Source organism: Carcharodon carcharias, chromosome 16, assembly GCF_017639515.1.
Source record: "Carcharodon carcharias isolate sCarCar2 chromosome 16, sCarCar2.pri, whole genome shotgun sequence".
NCBI classification, from domain to species: Eukaryota; Metazoa; Chordata; class Chondrichthyes; order Lamniformes; family Lamnidae; genus Carcharodon; species Carcharodon carcharias.
The window spans coordinates 94583365-94603123 of NC_054482.1; the positions used below are offsets into that span (position 1 = coordinate 94583365).

Here is a 19759-nt window from a genome sequence, read left to right on the forward strand (position 1 = left end):
AATATATCTCACATGTAAAAGAGAAAGTAAAATAAATTTTAAGTCAGAAATAGAATGAAGGGATGAAAAAGAGAAAGAACAGTTTCAGTAACATGCTCTTTAAGGTTATTTTACATTTTCTGAAGTCAGGTCTCTTCAAGTACCTTGAATGAGCCTGCTAATTCCCAGACAGTTGACAAATGAATGTTAGAACTGAACCTCACTAAACCTCAACTTGTGAGGTAAAAGCAAAATACTGTGGATGCTGGAAATCTGAAATAAAAACAGAAAATGCTGGAGAACCTCAGCAGGATCTGTGGAGAGAGAAACAGAGTTAACGTTTAGAGTCCGTATGACTCTTTTTCATACATTAACTCTGTTTCTCTCTCCACAGATCTGGCTGAGTTTTTCTAGCATTTTCTGTTTTTATTTCAGAAACTTTTATAATTTTGACTTCCTTTCATCATCAAACTTGATAATGCTAGTTTCATTGGTGAGACCACTGTTATAAATCATAGAATCATGCAGTATAGAATGCAGCCATTTGGTCCAACATTTCTTCAAAGGAGCTACCCAATTCATCAGAATATTTCTGTTCTTTCACATGGCCCTGAAAATTTCTCCAAACATTTACCTTTTGAATAAAGAATGATACAAATCACAGCACACACTCTAGCCTGAGTAAGGTTATACTTCAGCATTGAAATTGAACCAGAACACTTATGTCAAGAGTGAGCATGTATAGTCATCCAAAATGTGTTCATATTTTCATCAAGGTGGAAACTAATAATTCCCATTTGCAGTATGAATGAGAATACTTGCCTATTGCTTATTTTATCATTTGAGATGGTCATTTAACTTCTCATCAACATTCGCAGCAGTTTCCTTTCATAACTCTAAATTAAAATTTTGCCTAATAACAGTAAATTTCTAATCTAAAGTAAGGCTGTCACCATTATTGTACCTGCTGTTTGACAACTTTAAAGAAAAGGCAGGTTAATTGTTTCCCACACCATTAATCAATGAAGATGATATTAACACAATGACTGGCTCTGAGCAATGAGTAAGTCAGGTAACCCAGGGCATCCCAAATTGTGTGTCATGGCCCCCAGAGGTGTCGTGAGATGAAATTTTGGCATCAAAAGCTGAGGCAGCAATGGCTGCCATGGAGCACCAACCTAGTCTTAACAGTTGCGAGGTCACTTTAAATCCTCACTTTTTTTTAAAAAAAATGGTGGACATGGCCTGACTGATCTTTAAGGCCTGAGCCCTGCTCCAAAAAAGCCAGTGAAATAGGTGCTTTTTACTTAAAAACCCTGCCGTTTAAATAGCACTTTCCCCTCAAAGTCCCCCCCACAGCTCTCCACTCCCCACCCAACCTGTTCTCACAGCTATGATAAAAGCAAAAAGATAAAACTCTAACAGCTCTCACAGCTGTTCTCACAGCTCTACCCCTGCTCTCACAGCTCTATCTCCCTACCTGACTCTTACTCTGGGACCACGGCAAGGTGGTCAGCCTCAAAATACTGTCACAGTGGGAAAAAGTTTGGGAAGCACTGCTATAGCCCCAGTTGTAAAATAGAAACCACTGAAGTACTGTATAATCTAGTCACGACTCTGCAGTTACTTATTGGAAAAAAAACACCTTTAAGACAGGGGTATCCAACCCGTGGCTGTAAGGCCGCCCTAGCCTTGGGAATCCAACCCTTGACATCGAGAGCGATTCTGTCCTTAATGCATTTATATGCCTTACTTTGTAGGCTTGGAGGCTTAGACGGAGTTGTTTTTAAGCACTGTTGTCTCATTGTTGGCAACACAGAGCCTCTTAGTTTCAGGAACTTCAGATGTATACAAATTAATCGAAACATTTAAACTTCACATGAGGTTCCTAAGGGCCCATGTTAAGCACCTATCATACCCTCCATCCTAGGTGCTCCACTCAGCTGAAAATGACAAAAGATTGGATACCCTTACTTCAAAGAAACATTAGAAACCAAACGAATTGGGCGATATAGCACAATTTAAGTGAAATTGTTTGGACCTTGTACAATCGGCCAGTTTTGTAGCTGGAAAGCCACCTTGTGGAAGTCCTGACTCAGAGTACAGAGCCAGTATGTGCATAATAGCAACTGAAAATACATTCTACCCTAAATTAAAGCCCGAAACATCTTTAAATAAGATCTATTGTTAGTAACATGCATGTTCAAACAGTTACTTAAAAAACTTAATAGACAGGAGAAAACTTAGTCTGTACCTCAGCGACACGAATAGGTGTTGAATGGCAATTGTCTAACCGCACCCCATGGAAGATTTTGGCTGTTATTTCTGTATACTTCTGCATGTGAGCCCAAAGGTAAGGGCAGTCTTCAGGCTTTTTTCCATATCGCAGTTTAACACTATCACCCCAGCAAATCAATTCTCTTCTTAGGTAAACATTAGAACCTATGATAATAAAACCCAATTTCTTAAAATATATAGGAATTGAAAGCACTTCAAAAAAGAATTACAGAATTTGTGATAATGGCATAAGAAATATTGCCGTGGCAAAGACTGGAAAATGGAATACAAGCATTTTTAGGATTGAGAAACAAGAAAAGATCATTTGGCTAAATACGCTCATCCCTTCATAAAATAGTTATTGCACTGAAAGAGGCCATTTAGCCTGCCGAACCTGTGCCAACTCTCTGCATGAGGTATTTAACCAGTCCCATTCCCCTGCTCTTTCCCCATAGACTTGTAAATTTTCCCTCTTCAGATAATTATCCAATTCTCTTCTTCGGTAAGCATTACAAACTATGATAATAAAAAAGTATAGTAATTAGACCAATGTGTATAGTAATTAGATCACCCTCTCAGGCAGTACATTCCAGATTCTAACCACTTGCTTCTCAAAAACTGTTTTCCCTCAAGTTCTCTTTGATTCTTTGCTAATAACTTTGCAACTGTGTCTTCTGGTTCTTGGCCTTCTGACAGTTTCTCTATCTACTTTAAACCACTCACTATTTTGCATACCTCTTCCAAATCTTCTCATTTTTTTCTTCTGCAAGGAGAATAATCCCAACTTCTCCAATCTATCTTTTATAGCTCAAATCCTTCACACCTGGGGCCATTACTGGAAATCTTTTCTGCACCCTCTCTAAAGCCTTCACAATCCTCAAGTGCAGTGCCCAGAACTAGACAACATTCCAGTTGAGGTCAAAGCAGCCCTTTGTAAAGGTTCATCATAACTTCTTTGCTTTTGTACTCTATGGGCAGAATTTTGCTCTTGGCAGGCAGTCGGGAAGTCGACCGCCACTCATGATCGGGACCGAACCACGATTTCGCGCTGGCAGGCCATTACGGCCTGCCTAGCATGAAACGCGAGTGGCAGCGCTGAGTGCTGCCTGTGGGGTGTGCGCAAAAAGAGGAGGATGAGGGGACCAAGCGTCAACTTTGCGCATGTGCACGAGTGAGCGCTTCATAGATCTCCCTGGGGCACAGAACTGCCTCAGGGAAATTAAGTGCTGTTTAAAAAAAAAGAGAAAATCAAGAAACTAAAAATGTAATAAAACATTTCCCCTCATGTGACTCTTGTCACGTGAGCAGGGACATGTTATTAAATCAATTTTAAAACTTTTATTTTATCTTTATTTGCTTTTGGAAACCTCATCCCGCTTGGGCTTTTCGCCGGCCCGCCAACCGTTAGGTTGGGCAGGCAGCAAAAGAGTTAATGATTACTTAATGGCTTTAACAGGCCTTTTAATTGTCAGCGGCTCCGGCGCATGCCCACTGACCAAATTATCGTGGGACTGCACGTTGACATCAGCACGCTCGGCCAACGTCCACATGTATCATTCCATGCTCGAGCGGGTCAGGTGGATGCCCGCCTGCTGAGCGAAAATTTCTGCCCTATGCCTCTATAAAGTCCAGGATTCAATAGACCTTTTAAGCGTCTTCTCAATCTGCCCAACTACCTTCAATGATCTGTGCACATATACCTCGAAGTCTCTGTTCCTCCATCTCCTTTAGAATTGAATCCCTTAGTTTATATTTCCTTTCCTTGTTCTTCACATCAAATATATAATTTTTTATTTTTCTGCATTCACTTTCAACTGCTTGTGGGATAAATCCATCATCCTATCTCATTATAAGCTTCAGGTAACAAATCTGCTGGGTTTAATTAGGTTGCTTATGTGATAAAGTGACAAATTTTAAGGAAAGAAATTTTCAAGAGAACTTTTCTAAAGCAACCATTTTGCTGACTTTTATGTGAAACATTTCTTAATAACATGAAATAACAATCTAACTTGAATGTCTAGGTTTTACATCACATTCTACCTAAGTAATCACCTTTCAAGGGACAGCAGGTCATAAGATAGACCTTTTAACTTAGACTACCTATCTTCAATTAAACTATTGCATGAATTCAAATTAAATATGAAGTAATTTATTTAAAAAAATTTTAAAGATATGAAAAACTTTCAATTATACAGGAATAATCCACAAAGACAGAAATGCCATTTACTTAAACAGTTCTATCAAGCTAAGGCAAGTTTCCTCAGCATCTCATGGGGTTTTCGATGTTTTAGAACTTTGGCAACTGAAGGCAATGAAAATACTACAGAGTTTCAAATTAATGTGAAAAGCATTATGACAGCAAAGAGAATCTTAGAACGGTTACAGCACAGAGGGAGGCCACTCAGCCTCTCATGTCCATGCAGGCTCGCTGCACGAGCTACTCCCATGCCGTTTTCCCAAAGGCCACAAATTTTCTCTCTTCAGGTGTTTATCCAACGTCCTTTTGAAAGCCACAATTGAATCTGCCTCCAACACGCTCGCAGACAGTGCATTCCTGTGCAAAAACAATTCTCTCTCATGGTGTCTGGCTCTTATGCCCTCTGGTTCTTGACTCTACTACCACTGTTTCATTTACCTTTCATAACTAACACACAACTTTGACAGGAAATTTTAAATGATCCTTACATGATAAAAGTGTAGTAGGGAACAACAATTTGACCTTGAAATAGTAGAATAAAGGACCATATGTTTAAACTGGTAAAAGTCCAAATGTAAGACCCATGTTCAAAAGTCCTCCTTCATACTTTGTCAAGAATGTTTTTCATTGTACAGAGTGATCAATACAGTGGAGTCCTGAAGGTTAAAACCTTGGAACTATTTAAATGAAATTAGATGGCTTTGTGAGGGCGCTTATTGAGTGTATAACCTAAAACAGGCCAAATGACATTCCTTATGCATTTTTACCAAGATGAAATATTCCCATAGTTTTTAACCTCAGTTGCTTTCTCTTTCGCAAAATACTTTTGTTTCAGTTCTATGAAAATATAATCTATGAAAGTACAAATAATTCACCTGGCTCAGCAAAATTTCTTAGAGGGTCATCACCCATCACCCAGCCATTATGGGCCATAAAATACACTGCTTTCTCTGGTTGATACATCATTGGCTCCTCCTGCTCCAAAGGCATCACTTCAAAATCGTACGTGAAGTATCTGCATGCAAAGCATATAATTTTTAAAAAGACGTGGAGTTTGTGCATGCTTAGAGTGCACTTAGCTGCATTGGCAAGACACACCAATTTTGAAGAGTAAACAGGTCCCACTGCAGTCATACAATTAGACTGAGTATCCTGAGCCTGTGGGGCTTAATACACTGTATCTCAAATATTTAATGCAAACTCCTTTACAAGATGAAAATTCACTAACTTTTCTGTTACTGAAGCAAGCAAAGTGCTCATCCAACAACTAGCCAAAATACGAGCACATTTTTCTTACTATAACCCTGCAGTAGTTGCATTTACTGAAATTAGGGACAGTTCTCTACAGACCTCCCTTTTGGGAATGGAGTAGAAACTGTCTAAATGTATTTTGTGTAGAATCTTTGTAGATTTCAATCCTGTTAATCCCAGCTTCCAGAATTAAAAGTCCAATGATCAACCCATTGTGCCAGGTCCCTTTGAGGAAAGCATTCAGGCAGCTTGCTCACAGGTAAGTAGAGTGCCAGCACTAGTGATCTTTCAAGCTGATCTAACACCTAGACCTAGTAATGAACCAGTGACAGAAGCTTTCCAATAGGATAAAATTGTCTCACTCTTTTTCAAGGTAAAACAGGATGAACCTGGTCTGAAAACTCTCAAATGTCATGGGTAAAACCAGGGCTCTTTGCACTGCAACAACGACCCTAGTTTACTCTGCTGGCGAATATGGTCTGCCTCATGGTACTGCAGCCACCACTCCAAGATTGTGGATGTTCAGCTAAAAAAAGTTGCCAAGTAGAAGCTGTCAATGACACAAGTCCACATAAACTGAGTGGCTCTAGGTGCTGTCTCACATTGCAGCATCTCATATTCATCTGATGTCATCCTGCTCCACGATTTGGAACAAGTCGGGACAAACATTGACCTTCCCATTCACAAACACGCAAAATCCCCAGCAAGAAAGCACTTAAAATTGTGCCAGCCATTCGGGGAAACAACAGCTAATATTCATGCAGCTGATATCAAACCACTATCCAGGTGGACAGAATTGTGGGATGCATGTAGCAGAAAGAACTAACACCTCATCACTGACCCAGCAGCAGAGGTCCCTCACTTCAACCTCCCGAAAGACAGTGACTTTTGTCACTCAATCAAATCCATGCAGAGCATGGACAATGCAATTATATGCTTCGTAAACGGTGACAAGGGCATCCCAAAGTGCAATTGTGGGCAGAGTCCCAGGACATGGAACACATCACCTTGCCATTATAATCTGTTTTGGAAGGTACCTTATTTCTCCACTCAGCTTCTCAGGAGGCCATCAAAAGGATAGCCAAACTAGTCATCCCACAGAAAGCATTACTATCATACAAATGTAGCAGTATTCTACAAAGAATTTTACATACTAAATGAGCTTGAGAGTGGTGGTTTTTAGTGATTTCATCACTGTACCTGGTCACTAGAGGATGCTTTTCAGTTACAGGTCCAAGTCTGGGGCCATAGTTTGCCAGGCGCTCATAACTTACAGTCGCCAACGTGCAGTTCACAGCCTGAAGGTACAAAACTGTATTAGATTGCTTGATGACAACAAAAAAATCAGCTGATTAAAGTTCACTTAGGGGATGCAAGACAGGAGCAAAAATTAAGTAAAACTTGCCTGCTCCTGATGCCAATGCGCTTCCTGATAGCGTTCCATATTTAATTCTTCCAATTTTTTACTGACCCAGTTGCAGCATTCTTGTATTTCATCTGGCCTATTACTTTAAAGAGAATATTTAAGAGAAAATATGAACAGTTTCCAGCATAAGCCTCATGTTTAGTGAGCAGGGAGTTTGCATTTCCATAGCATCTTTCATGGCCTTGGGCAAACAGCAGTGAGACAATGACTAGATGGTCTGCTTTTAGTGATGTTGGTTGATGGATAAATATTGGCCAAGATCGCAAAATAACTCTTTTGCTCTTTCAAGTACAGGTCAGTACCCTTTATCAGAATCCCTTGGGGCCGATTGCATTTTGGATTTCAGATAATTTTGATTTTCGGATACCACATATAAACTTACATCAGCCTAAGTCTAGGTTAGTCTAAAATAAATAAAAATGGCTAGAAAAGTGAGATGTATCACTGAATAATAAATACAGAGTGCCTGTATTATTTTTGACATGTTCACCACAAAAATCGCAAGTTCAAACAGCTCGACTTTTCATGTTAAAGGTGGATGAGATTCAAAAAAAGTGCTTTTTTTTTTAAAGACATTTTCGGATTTAAGGACAGAGGATGCTGTGGGATCTTTCAAGTTCACCGGAGAGGGCAGATGGATCCACTTGGTCCCAGCGCCTTTCCATCCTTTAGCTTAACAACTTCTCCTAAACATTCCAACTTCTCTTAAACATTCCATTTACTTATTATTTAACATATCTCATCTCAGGGAAGTTTCATTTTTCTTTCTTTTCGAGCCATCACAAAACTATTAACGCATTATAGAAGGGCTACTTTAGGAAAGTTCTCCATTACACAGAGCCATATAAAAAATGGATGATGAGCTGCAGCACCCCCTAAGACAGACAATGTGGAACAGATTATTCATTTGATTATGTTTAACATTAAGCATTGAATTGCAGTAATTACAAAATCACGTTATTGAAGAAGCAGATCTCCACTCTAACTGAAATTTATAACTTTCTTGTTCAGTTAGCCTGTTAGCTGTTGTCCAGCTTTTTGGAATTCATAAGGACAAGAGGATAACTAAGGTAAGAGTACAGGCTGAAAGGTAACTTATGTGAGGGACGCGGGCAAGATTCTTTATGAATGTTTTGCATGTTTTCACAAAACAGGCAAAGAGAGTTATTGTAGTTAAGGAGGAAGGTTGTGAAATATTGGATGAACAACCAGAGAAGAAGTATTAAGCATCTTTGAAAGCAAGTAAAAATGTCAGGCCAGATGAAATGTATCCCAGGCTCTTAAGGGAAACAATTGAGCAGTCTTTGACCATCATTTTCCAATCCTCTCTAGCAGTAGGCATGGTGTTGGAGGACTGCTAACATTGTACTGTTGTTTAAAAAGGGAGAAAGGGATAGTCTGAGTAATTACAAGCCTGTCAGCTTAACCTCAGCTGAAACAAATTATTGAAAGAAATTCTGAGCTGCAGCTTAAATTGCAATTTAAAGCTTGGCCTAAATAGCCAAGTGGTTATGATACTGGGCTTGTAACCCCAAGATCAAGAGTTCAAGTCTCACAATGGCAAACTATGAAACAATGTAACTTCGTTAAATTGCAATTTAAAGCTTGGCCTAAATAGCCAAGTGGTTATGGTACTGGGTTTGTAACCCCAAGATCAAGAGTTCAAATCTCACAATGGCAAACTATGAAACAATGAATGTGTTTGAGTGAGTTAAAATCTTAAATTGCAATTTAGAGCTTGGCCTAAATAGCCAAGTGGTTATGGTTCTGGGTTTGTAACCCCAAGATCGAGAGTTCAAATCTTACAACGGCAAACTATGAAACAATGTAACTTCATCTGAAACAGATGGAAACGGGTTTGTACTCGAAAGAGTTACAAAAGAAAGAGATGCTAAGCCACGAAAATCGCATTTTAGCTTGGCCTAAATAGCCAAGTGGTTATGGCACTGGGTTTGTAACCCCAAGATCAAGAGTTCAAATCTCACAATGGCAAACTATGGAACAATGTGACTTCATCTGAAACAGATGGAAACAGGTTTGTACTCGAAAGAGTATCAAGAGTTCAAATCTCACAATTGGAAACAATGTAACTTCATCTGAAACAGATGGGAAAGGGTTTGTACTCGAAAGAGTTACACTCCAGCCAGCTCAACGCCATCTTCTCAAAGGCAACTATTCTGACAATATATGTCAGAATGATTTAGGCTTGGCCTAAATAGCCAAGTGGTTATGGTACTGGGTTTGTAACCCTACGCTCAAGAGTTCAAATCTCACAATGGCAAACTATGAAACAATGTAACTTCATCTGAAACAGATGGAAACGTGTTTGTAGTCGAAAGAGTTACAAAGATACGTTAATTATGCTTGGCCTAAATAGCCAAGTGGTTATGGTACTGGGTTTGTAACCCCAAGATCAAGAGTTCAAATCTCACAATGGCAAACTATGGAACAATGTGACTTCATCTGAAACAGATGGAAACAGGTTTGTACTCGAAAGAGTATCAAGAGTTCAAATCTCACAATGGCAAACTATGAAACAATGTAACTTCATCTGAAACAGATGGAAACAGGTTTACTCAAAAAGAGTATCAAGAGTTCAAATCTCACAATGGCAAACTATGAAAAACAATAAATTGCAATTTAGCTTGGCCTAAATAGCCAAGTGGTTATGGTACTGGGTTTGTAATCCCAAAATCAAGAGTTCAAATCTCACAATGGCAAACTATGAAACAATGTAACTTCATCTGACTAGGAACAGATGGAAAACATGTTTGTACTCAAAAGAGTTACAAACAAGAGGGTGGTGATTTGAGGGACAAACATCATTCCCCTTATAAATTGCAATTTAGAAAAGTAGTGATTAATCAAGGGCAGTCATGATGGATTTATTAAGGAATGATCATGTCTGATTAACTTGATTGAATTCTTGGAGAGATAACAAGAACGGTCGATGAGGGTAGCATCTGTCTAAATCAATTTCAGGAAAGCTTTTAAAAAGGTTCCACATGGCAGACTGATCAGGCAAGTAAGAGCCAATGGAATCTAGGGATATGCAGTTGAAGTGCTGTAACTTACAGGGATGTGGAACAAGAGCTGATAAGTGGGTTTAGACTGGACAACTCTTTTTCGACTGGCATAGACACAATGGGCCAAATGGCCTTCTCCTATGCCATAAATTTTCCATTTTTCTATAATGTCATCAAGCAGGCTAAGCAGCCTGAACATTGAAGGACTGTCACAAACAAGAAACCAGGAAATAACAAGAAAGTTGTATCATTCACAATTGTGTAAAATACAATTTGAGACTATACAAGATTAAGTTAAAGTATCAACAAACTGAAAAAAATAATTAATTTAAAAATCTATGGAATTTTTATAATGGAGAAATTTGACATTTGAAATTAGTTTTTGAAGGTTAGAGGGATAACTTAGCAGTAATTATCATTTTCTATACAGTTAAAACAAGTTTCTTATTCAAAAAGACAAGGGCTTTAAGGTTTTAGAGTTGCCAATAATTTATAAGTTGAAGCTCATGTTAAATCTACAATGTCTAATCAATTTCCACCTGCAAGAACTTCAACACTACACCCTGCAGAGGAATGGGGAATCGCTAACATAGACTTCTAGATTTCTGCATTTAATTGCACATCTATGGATGCCAGAAGTTGTGGTCAGTTTCAGAGTAACAATGGCAAATGTTGACAGCTTCACCATTATTGCAACTGCAAAACATGCGCTTGTGTTGTGGGAGTTTACAATGATTGTATAAAATCAAAAATTTTATTCAACTTGCTTAAACTCACTGTGAATGAGTGTACATTATATATATTCAGTTTAATTTATATGTACCAAAATTTATTTGCATAAATGCTAGTTATACATAGACTCAAAGGCTTGGCTTAATGAAGCGTTAAAACAAAAATATTTTAAATATTCACAAACATGAAATTTTGTATTTCTACACGCATATGCTGAATGGAATACATCTTTTAATAGGATTGTGTGTAAATTTTGGAAACTGGCAATTTCACTTTCACTAGGTCAAAAGATAAGACGACAAACATATCCGACTGACAACACAAACATACTGATCAGAAAATTTTCAAATTCTTGGCAGGAATGGAGTGACTGGCACCCCATTTGAAAAAATAAACTATACAATCTATGCTTAATTTGAAGTTACTGACTTGAGTTATCTGCTAAATATCTTTTCTCAGAACAGACAACCTCCTGTGTAAATTTAAATTGCATAATTAAAACTACTAGATAATTTTAAACAAAAAAGGACTCTCAACAGAAGTAGACTTGTAATCTACTTCCTCCAATGGCATTACTTAAGCATATTTTGCATAACTTACCCACGAGGTACAAACATTTTCAGTAATAAGCTCATATTAACAGTACTGCCATATCTCTTAAATTCAGGATCCTGGATAATCTTAAGAGGCTGTTTGGTGTCACACTTTTTCTTCTCACCTTAAAAACAGAACAAAATTGTTACAATTGTTAGCTTTAGAAACATTAAGATTTAAAAGTCTATAAATTTTCCTATGTGTATGTATTCTTGGTATCTCATCCAATCGGCTCTCAAAGCAAATAACATATTATATATAATAATCTTCATTGTGTACCATGTTGGAGTGCATCTCGAAAGTCATCAAGGATTTTGTTAACATTCACTTGATAGAATTCCCATAACCGCAGTTTAGGGTAGATTTCGTCCCATATGATTCTGCGGATAGACTGTCAAAAGAATAAAACATAGTTACATCCTGTCAGATTTTTACACTGAATTACATTGAATGGTATGCTTCTGTGCTGAACATTCAGTCCATCAGGTCCTTGCTGCCATTGATGCACTGCATGAGCCTCCTACCACTTCTCTTCATTTAACCCGATCGGCATATGCTTCTGTTCCTTCCTTGCCCATGTACTTATCTAGCTTCCACTTAAGTGCATCCATGCCATTTGTCACAAATGCTCCTTGTGGTAGAGTTCCACATTCATACCATACTCTGGGTAAGGAAGCTTCTCCTGAATTCTTTATTGGATCTATAAGTGACTCATACTTATGGCTCCTAATTTTTTTCCCACAAGTTCCGAGTATACAAATATAAATATTACTAATTACAAAGAGAACACCCCAAATTCAATCCTAACCTGTGTTGATCTCAATCATGACATGTTAAAACAGGCTATAGCTCTTCTGGATAAGGGATTAAAAAAAAGCAACTGGGGTTCCATCCCCACAAATTGCTATGCCATCCATCATACTAGAAGTGCTTAGGAGATCCACGTTAATGACATGGTTCTATTCCAACATTCTCTTTGTTTAATAGCTTCCCCGCACTTACTGTTGCAGTCACACATAACAGCAGCCACTTGGCTGAGATACTAGCCTGAGTGTCAAAATATTTGGAAGAGCAAGAGAAAATTCTGAAGGAAAAGATAAATTTATTTATTATTTAATTAGCTTCAGGTGTTTTCTTTTAAAGCACTTTATGAGGGGAGGATGTGAAGGAGCAAAGGAAAGGCACAGAGAAAGAACATTGTCTTGTACTTACATCGAGGTGGCTTTCACTTTCAATAAGAGCAGGCAGTCCCCTATCCTGATATTTCCCTTCAGCCACATCACAAGTTAAATGCCACAAGGCTCGGTCTAGAAGCCAGGCAGGTTTCAAATGAGGGGAATTTAAAACGTTGTAGGAACATTCTGGGTGCTTCTTCAGCCAGCCACTGTTGGCAGCTAGTGAGGGAAAGAAAAAAGTAAAAACAAATGTTGAGCATTCCTTATATAAAAAAAAAGTTCGAGGTTAAAAGGTGTACTTCAACTAAGTTTTCATAATGCACTTTTTTCTAACTCTGCTAGGCATTATTCCATGACAAGATATTCTAAAGTTTTGTAAAATTAAACTAGATATCAACTACAAATAGAAAATGAATTCAACCATAACCCATATTTGAGATATTTCAACCCATTTTGTAATTATTTCTTGAAATATTGAGCCCAGCAAGTGTACTTTATTCCCTATCAAACTGATTTACATTGTGAAAAGAATGTCCTGTTGCCTCAAATAGCAAATTTAGGATGATCAGTTTTGTTCTACAGAACTTTTACCATGCAATTGTTTTATTTTAGAAAAAATACTTGTTATCTAATTAATTCTCTGGTTAGCTAAGGTACACACTGGCACATCAGATGACAAAGTGATTCCTAGCTTTGAAAAAATTACACTAACTTGCAATTATAAAGCACAGCAAAATGTGCCAATGCCCTTCATAGTAGCGTTATCAAATGTAATCTGACACCAAGTTATAGCAGGAGATATTAAGACTGGTGACAAGGCAGATATTAAGGACCATCAAACTGATGGAGAGGTAGAAAGGTGGAGGCAGTTATGGAGGGAATTCCAGAACTTATGGTTAGGCTGCTGAAAGAACAGTCTCCAAAGAACAAGCAATAAAAATCAGGAACACGCAACAGGCAAGAACAGGGAAGTGCATGTCTCATGCGTATTTTAAAAGATACAGAGAATTACAAGCTCTGCTGTTGAAAAGCTTGTGTACAGCTGTATGTGTGGTGGTGTGGGAAATTGAAGGGGATCATCCATAAGGATGAAGTAATTGCTCTGAAATGCAATTTTGTAAATTTGCTTTAGTTAGGAGAAATTCTTAAGGCCTGGAAAGTAGCTCACACACCTTTGTAACTAGAAAGATATTAGGTTAACTATAAATGGTTTATTATAATTCACTATACTGGACTGGTAGTGAAGACAAGTAAATTATATCTTTAAAGCAACCATAAACATGGTATATTAATCTTGTCTAATCTTTATCACCAAGTTTACATTACAAATGAATTGACCTTTCATATCTTAGCACCAGCCAATTGTATTAACAAGAAAGTGAAGAATAAGACACCTCAAAAAATAAAAATCAAACTTCAAATATTTCCTATATAATTCACAAGAACCCAGAATTACTGAGAATATTGATTCAATGAGAAAAAAAACTGCATAATTGCACAACTAACATATCCTTGAATATCTGAAGATCAGTTCTAACTTGGCATTTAAAAAGCAGTGTCAAATTAATTTGGTACCCTGACCTTTACAAAAATAAAACAAGGTCAGTCAACGCAAATATTGAGTCTCAAACATTATCCAATGTACTCTGCTGCTACTCAGTCATTACCCTTTAAATAGACAACATTCTACCTTTGACATTTTTAAAAGCATTGCCTACACAAGACTATTTCAAATCCAATTATTAAATTGAAAGTCTCAAGTCCCTTTTTGATAGTACAATTTTGATGCTGAATTGGTTTTGAAAGTTTCATTAGTTTTGAAAACATATTTCAGAAATTAGCGATGCTCAAGCTCCCTCACCCTAAATTAACTCAACAATAACCAGCTTTACGTATACAATATCGTTCATCATATTTGAATTAATGCACCTCAATTAAAAGTCACAATCTCTTGGTCTTAAAGTATAAATAAAATAAATCAGTTAATATAATTAAGTTGCAAATGTTAAGCATACTTAACAGGATCCAAGGGGATACTTTGCAAGTGGGCACACTTTGCAAAAGATCAATATGTTAGGGCATCAAAAAGGTTAGAAGGGATCACAAAATTGTCAATAAAAGCTTGATCACTTTCAAGACTCTTCCTTCTACCTTCACAATAATGTTGAGAGATAATCTGGTTGAAGGAGTAGCTAGCAATTCATTTAACAGCCTGGGATATCACAGTAGAGGATTATCCATTACTTGTGGAAATATTGGCCTTGACTCAGTTGCAGAACGTTCAGCACCTAGTCAAAAGATTGTGGCTTCAAGCTCCATTCCAAAGTCTTGAGCACATTATCCAAGATGGCATCACTGTGCCATCTGCATTCTCCGTGGATGGAAAAGATCCCATGGGGCTTATTCAAAGAAGATCTCCCTGCTGTCCTGACCAACATTACTAAAAAAGGTTATCTGGTCACTTATTGCATGGCTGGATGCAAGATCCTGCTGAGTGAAAATTACCTACCATGTTTCCTACATTACAATAAAATTACTTCATTAGCTGTAAAGCATCCTGGGATGCTCTGAAGTCATGACAGTCACAAGTGTTTCTTTCAGATAAGATGTGCAATTAAATTAAGGTCTGAGTGTTTTGCAGGCAAGTCACTGTAGTACAACCCTTGGATTTTTGTAGTGCATTTTAATTCTAGAGCTAATAGTTGGGAACTGGTACAGAGCAAAATAAATCCTCACCATCCTGACTTGGAAATGTATCGCCGTTCCTTCACAGTCACTGGGTCAAAATCCTGGAACTCCCCAACAGCACTGTGGGTATACCTACATCACATGGACTGCAGCGGTTCAAGAAAACAGCTCACAATCACCTTCTCAAAGGAAACTAGGGATGGGCAATAAATGCTGACCTAGCCAACAAAGCCCACATCCCATGAATGAATAAAAATAAATTAATTTCGAAGTGCCTACCTAATAGACACAATTTTGCAGTTCAGTTACGCAATGAGGCTTAATTTCACTTAAGGGAGGAGTTTCAGGCCCCCATTCATTTTTTAGAAAAGGAAAGATTTCCACTGACAGCTGCACTGGATCAAGAATGAAAATGGTGCTTTAAAGAAAGGAGACTGATATTGACAAGTGATAAATTTGTCAAATAAATATAGCTGTACTACTTAAGGCATCAGTCCATGTCCAAATGCAGCAAGACCTGGATGATATCCAGGCTTGGGCTGACAGGTGCCAACTAGCATTCATGTCACAAGTGTCAGGCAATGAACATCTCCAACAAGAAAGAATCTAACCATCACCCCATGATATTCATGGCATTACCATCGCTGAATCCCTCACTATCAACATCCTGGGGGCTACTATTGACAAGAAACTGAACTGGACTAGTCATATAAATACTGTAGCTACAAGAGCAGGTTAGAGGCTAGGAATCCTGTGGTGAGTAACTCACCTCTTGACTCCCCAAAGCCTGTCCACTATCTACAAGGCACAAGTCAGAAGTGTGATGGAATACTCCCCACTTGCCTGGATGACTGCAGCTCCCACAACACTCAAGAAGCTTATCATCCAGGGCAAAGCAGCCTGCTTGATTGGCACCCCATCCACAAACATTCACTCCCTCCACCACCAATGAACAGTGGCAACATGTGTACCATCTACAAGATGCACTGCAGCAATTCACCAAGATTCCTTACACAGTACCTCCCAAATCCACAGCCGCTACCTTCTAGGAGGACAAGGGCAGCAGACACACGGGAACACCACCACCTGCAAGTTCCCCTCCAAGCCAATCACCATTCTGACTTGGAACTATATCGCCATTCCTTCACTGTTGCTGGGTCAAAATCCTGGATCTCTCTCCCTAACAGCACTGTGGGTGCACCTGCACCACTAGGTGTACTACAGCAGTTCAAGGTAGCAGCTCACCACCACCTTCTCAAGGGAAATTAGATATTTGCAATAAATGCTGGCCTAGCCAGCGATGCACACGTCCCATGAAGGTAAAAAAAAGTTTCCAGTTCCTATATCCTATTTTACTGGATGAGCAGAAATGTCCTCCTATTAAATACTGGGAAGACTAAAGCCAATATTTTCGCCCCTGCATGAAACTCAGCTCACCAGCTATCGATTCCATCCCTTTCCCTGGAGATCGAGTCAGTCTATCACAATCTTGGTGTCACATTGGATCCCGAGATGAGCTACTGAACTCATATTCATGTCATCATTAATGCCACCTATAGTTCTCCCTAATGTTGCCAAAATTCACCCATTCAGTTCATCTGCTGCTGAAACCGTCATTCATGCCTTTACCACCTCCAGACTTGACTATTCCAATGCACAGCTGGCTGTATCTCTCATATTCAAACATATGTAAACTTGAGGTCATTCAAAACTCTGCTGCCTGTGTCTTAACTCACACCAAGTCCCATTCCCCTATCACCTTTGCTCACTGATCCACACTGGTTCCCTGTCAAGCAACGTACTGAGTTTAAAATTCTCATCTTTGTTTTCAAATCCCTCCATGGCCTCGCCCTCCTATCGCTGTCATCTCCTCCAGCCCCACAAACCTTTAAAATATCTGCACTCCTCTAATTCTGACCTCTCATACTTCTCAGCTTTCAATCACTCCAGCATCAATAGCCACATCTTCAGCTCCCTAGGTCCCAAGCTGGAATACTCTCATTACACTTCTCCGCCTCTCTACCTCAGTTTTCACCTTTGAGACGCCCCTTAAAACCTACCACTTTGTCCAAGTTTTTGGTCATCTGACCTAACATCTCCTTATATGGCTCAGTGCTGTACTTCGTTTTATAATGCACTTCAGGGAATTTTATTAAATTAAAGACACAGTATAAATATATGTTCTTGATGTTATCATAACCCATAACTTGCTAAAACCTCTTGGGTAATGCCTATGAACAAAATGCGGATGTGGAGTTACAGCATAACGTAAACCCCTGGCCAGAATAAGACTAGACTGTGCGAGGGAAAACATATCTTGGATCCCTTTTGCCATAAAGTAGATGACTTTATAGGTAAGCTTTGCCTTTGCTTAAGAGCGATATTAGAGTAATGCCTACGTGTGTGCGGTTGCACAATTAAGATATTAAAACAGTATTGACTGATACAGTTACACATACATAGGCAATTTGATTTACAAAACTCATACCTGTAACAGATCTAATTTAATTGGTTCTCTTTCTTTCTTCCCTCAACCTGACAAATGTAGATTTTATAATATCACTGGAATTTTTCCATTAATTCAGTACCTGTATGATTGTAGACCACATCTGTAATGCAGAGTACATTCCATTCCTTCTTTAACTTTTCCACTAGCCTCGCAACATCACTCCAAGTGTAAGTTTTATCAGGCCGAGAAAAATCAGGGTTTAGTTCCAACTGGTCTGCTAAGGAATAGCATGATCTGGATAGTCCAAGAGTTTGTAATGGAGTAAAATGTATCATATTATAGCCTGTTAAAAAGAAAAAGAAGTTATTACTCATTTATATGTTCAAATAAATTAATATAGCACTTAAGTCAGTAATATCAATTTCATAACTAAAACCAAGGTTTTATTTCGAGCAAAGTTTTCTTAGTTGCAAATTTGGTTGTCTTTAGACATCAAAGGAAGATTTTGCATTTATATAAGCATCTTTCATACCTCGGGATAACCCAATTTGCTTCATAGCCTCATTAGGTTCTTGCGGAAGAGTAGTTAATTTTATTGTACAGGCAAACATGACAGTCTTATCTTACAAATACCATACAAGAGGTGACTCATTAATCTGTTTTGATGGTGCTGTTAATTGAGGATGAATGTTAACTGAAGCCCAAGTTTTATACAAATCAGTGCCACAGGACACATTTCCACCTGAATATTAGACAGAACTTTGATTTAATGTATGCCCAGAAGATGGCATCTCTGACAATGCAGCTCTCCCTTTAAATTATCTTACCCTCAGGTGGGATCTGAACATAAATGCCTTCCAATTGAATGAAGCCAACTCTTCAACTGATTTAAAAACTTCATTTCATATTCTAATCAAAAGATTTTTCATTGTTAGAATATTTATTAACATGATTTAAACCCAGTCATTGGTTAGCTCCAGATACTTTAACTAGAGGATAGGTCAGTGGTAGGAGAGGGGAGCTAAGCCTGGCCTCCGTAGGTGTGAATAAAGAAGCAAAACGAAGGATGGCACAGCTCTACCACTAGAACATCACTAGGATTCAGGGGGCTAAATTATGAGGGAAGGTTGCATAAACCTGGCACGTATTTTGTGTAGAAGGTTGAGGGGGTTTATGACTACTGACCATTACCCCATCAGACCCTATCAATATACAAGTTAAAATGTCCTTGCCGATTTTAATTGCTCCACCACTGGCAGCTGTGCCTTCAATCATCTAGGCACTAAGTTCCGAAATACCCTCTCCACAACTCTCTGGCACACTTTCCTCCTTTTAGGCATCCTTAAAACCTATCTCTTTGGCCCAGCTTTTGATCATCTGACCTTATATATTATCTGGCTCAGTATAATATTGCGTTTTACAATGCTCTTTTAAAGTGCTGTGGGATGTTTTATTACATTAAAGTAGCTATACATATGTAAGTTGTTGCTATTGTTGAAGCGCACTAGCTGGTCTTACAGACAATGAACTTTATTTGGAAACAAGCTGCAAGACCCAGACACCTATACAGCCTTCACATTCCAGAAGGCATAAACAAGCTTGTAAGATCAATGAAGGCAGAGGATAAGTTATGCAAACAGCTCACCTTGCTTGGTAGCTGGCGTCAGCTTGCTGGGAAAAATAATTAGAAGATAAGAGCAGGGATGTGGATGTGCAGCCTAAGGTGGCTGAATAATTTAAAGATAGACCCTCTGCCCTCTCAAACTTTAGAGAGCTCTCAGGACAATTGAAAATCCATGTTCTTTGTGGATCACAAGGCAACGTCCAATTATCTTAGCATTTGCAGGAAGATCAGGTTGCATCAATGCCTGCCATTTAAAGTCAGACTGTGGAACAGTTATTTAACAACACTGTTATTAGTTAATATATACCCAACCTTGCTGTTTAAATCCATTTGGGCCAAAG

At 38.5% G+C, this 19759-nt stretch overlaps 1 protein-coding gene across 5 annotated transcripts in view; it reads right to left on the reverse strand.

Annotated features, from left to right (window-relative positions):
* agla (amylo-alpha-1, 6-glucosidase, 4-alpha-glucanotransferase a) overlaps nt 1-19759 on the reverse strand; it is a 106296-nt gene that overhangs the window by 56791 nt on the left and 29746 nt on the right. For all 5 annotated transcript variants that reach the window (XM_041207897.1, XM_041207892.1, XM_041207893.1 and 2 more), the window contains exons 5-12: nt 17934-18137; nt 12695-12876; nt 11762-11873; nt 11489-11606; nt 7110-7212; nt 6905-7002; nt 5329-5468; nt 2234-2421 (exon numbers count right to left, since the gene is read on the reverse strand). In XM_041207897.1, the coding sequence (XP_041063831.1) occupies nt 2234-2421; nt 5329-5468; nt 6905-7002; nt 7110-7212; nt 11489-11606; nt 11762-11873; nt 12695-12876; nt 17934-18137 (1145 nt within the window). The remainder of the gene's footprint in view (nt 1-2233; nt 2422-5328; nt 5469-6904; nt 7003-7109; nt 7213-11488; nt 11607-11761; nt 11874-12694; nt 12877-17933; nt 18138-19759) is intronic.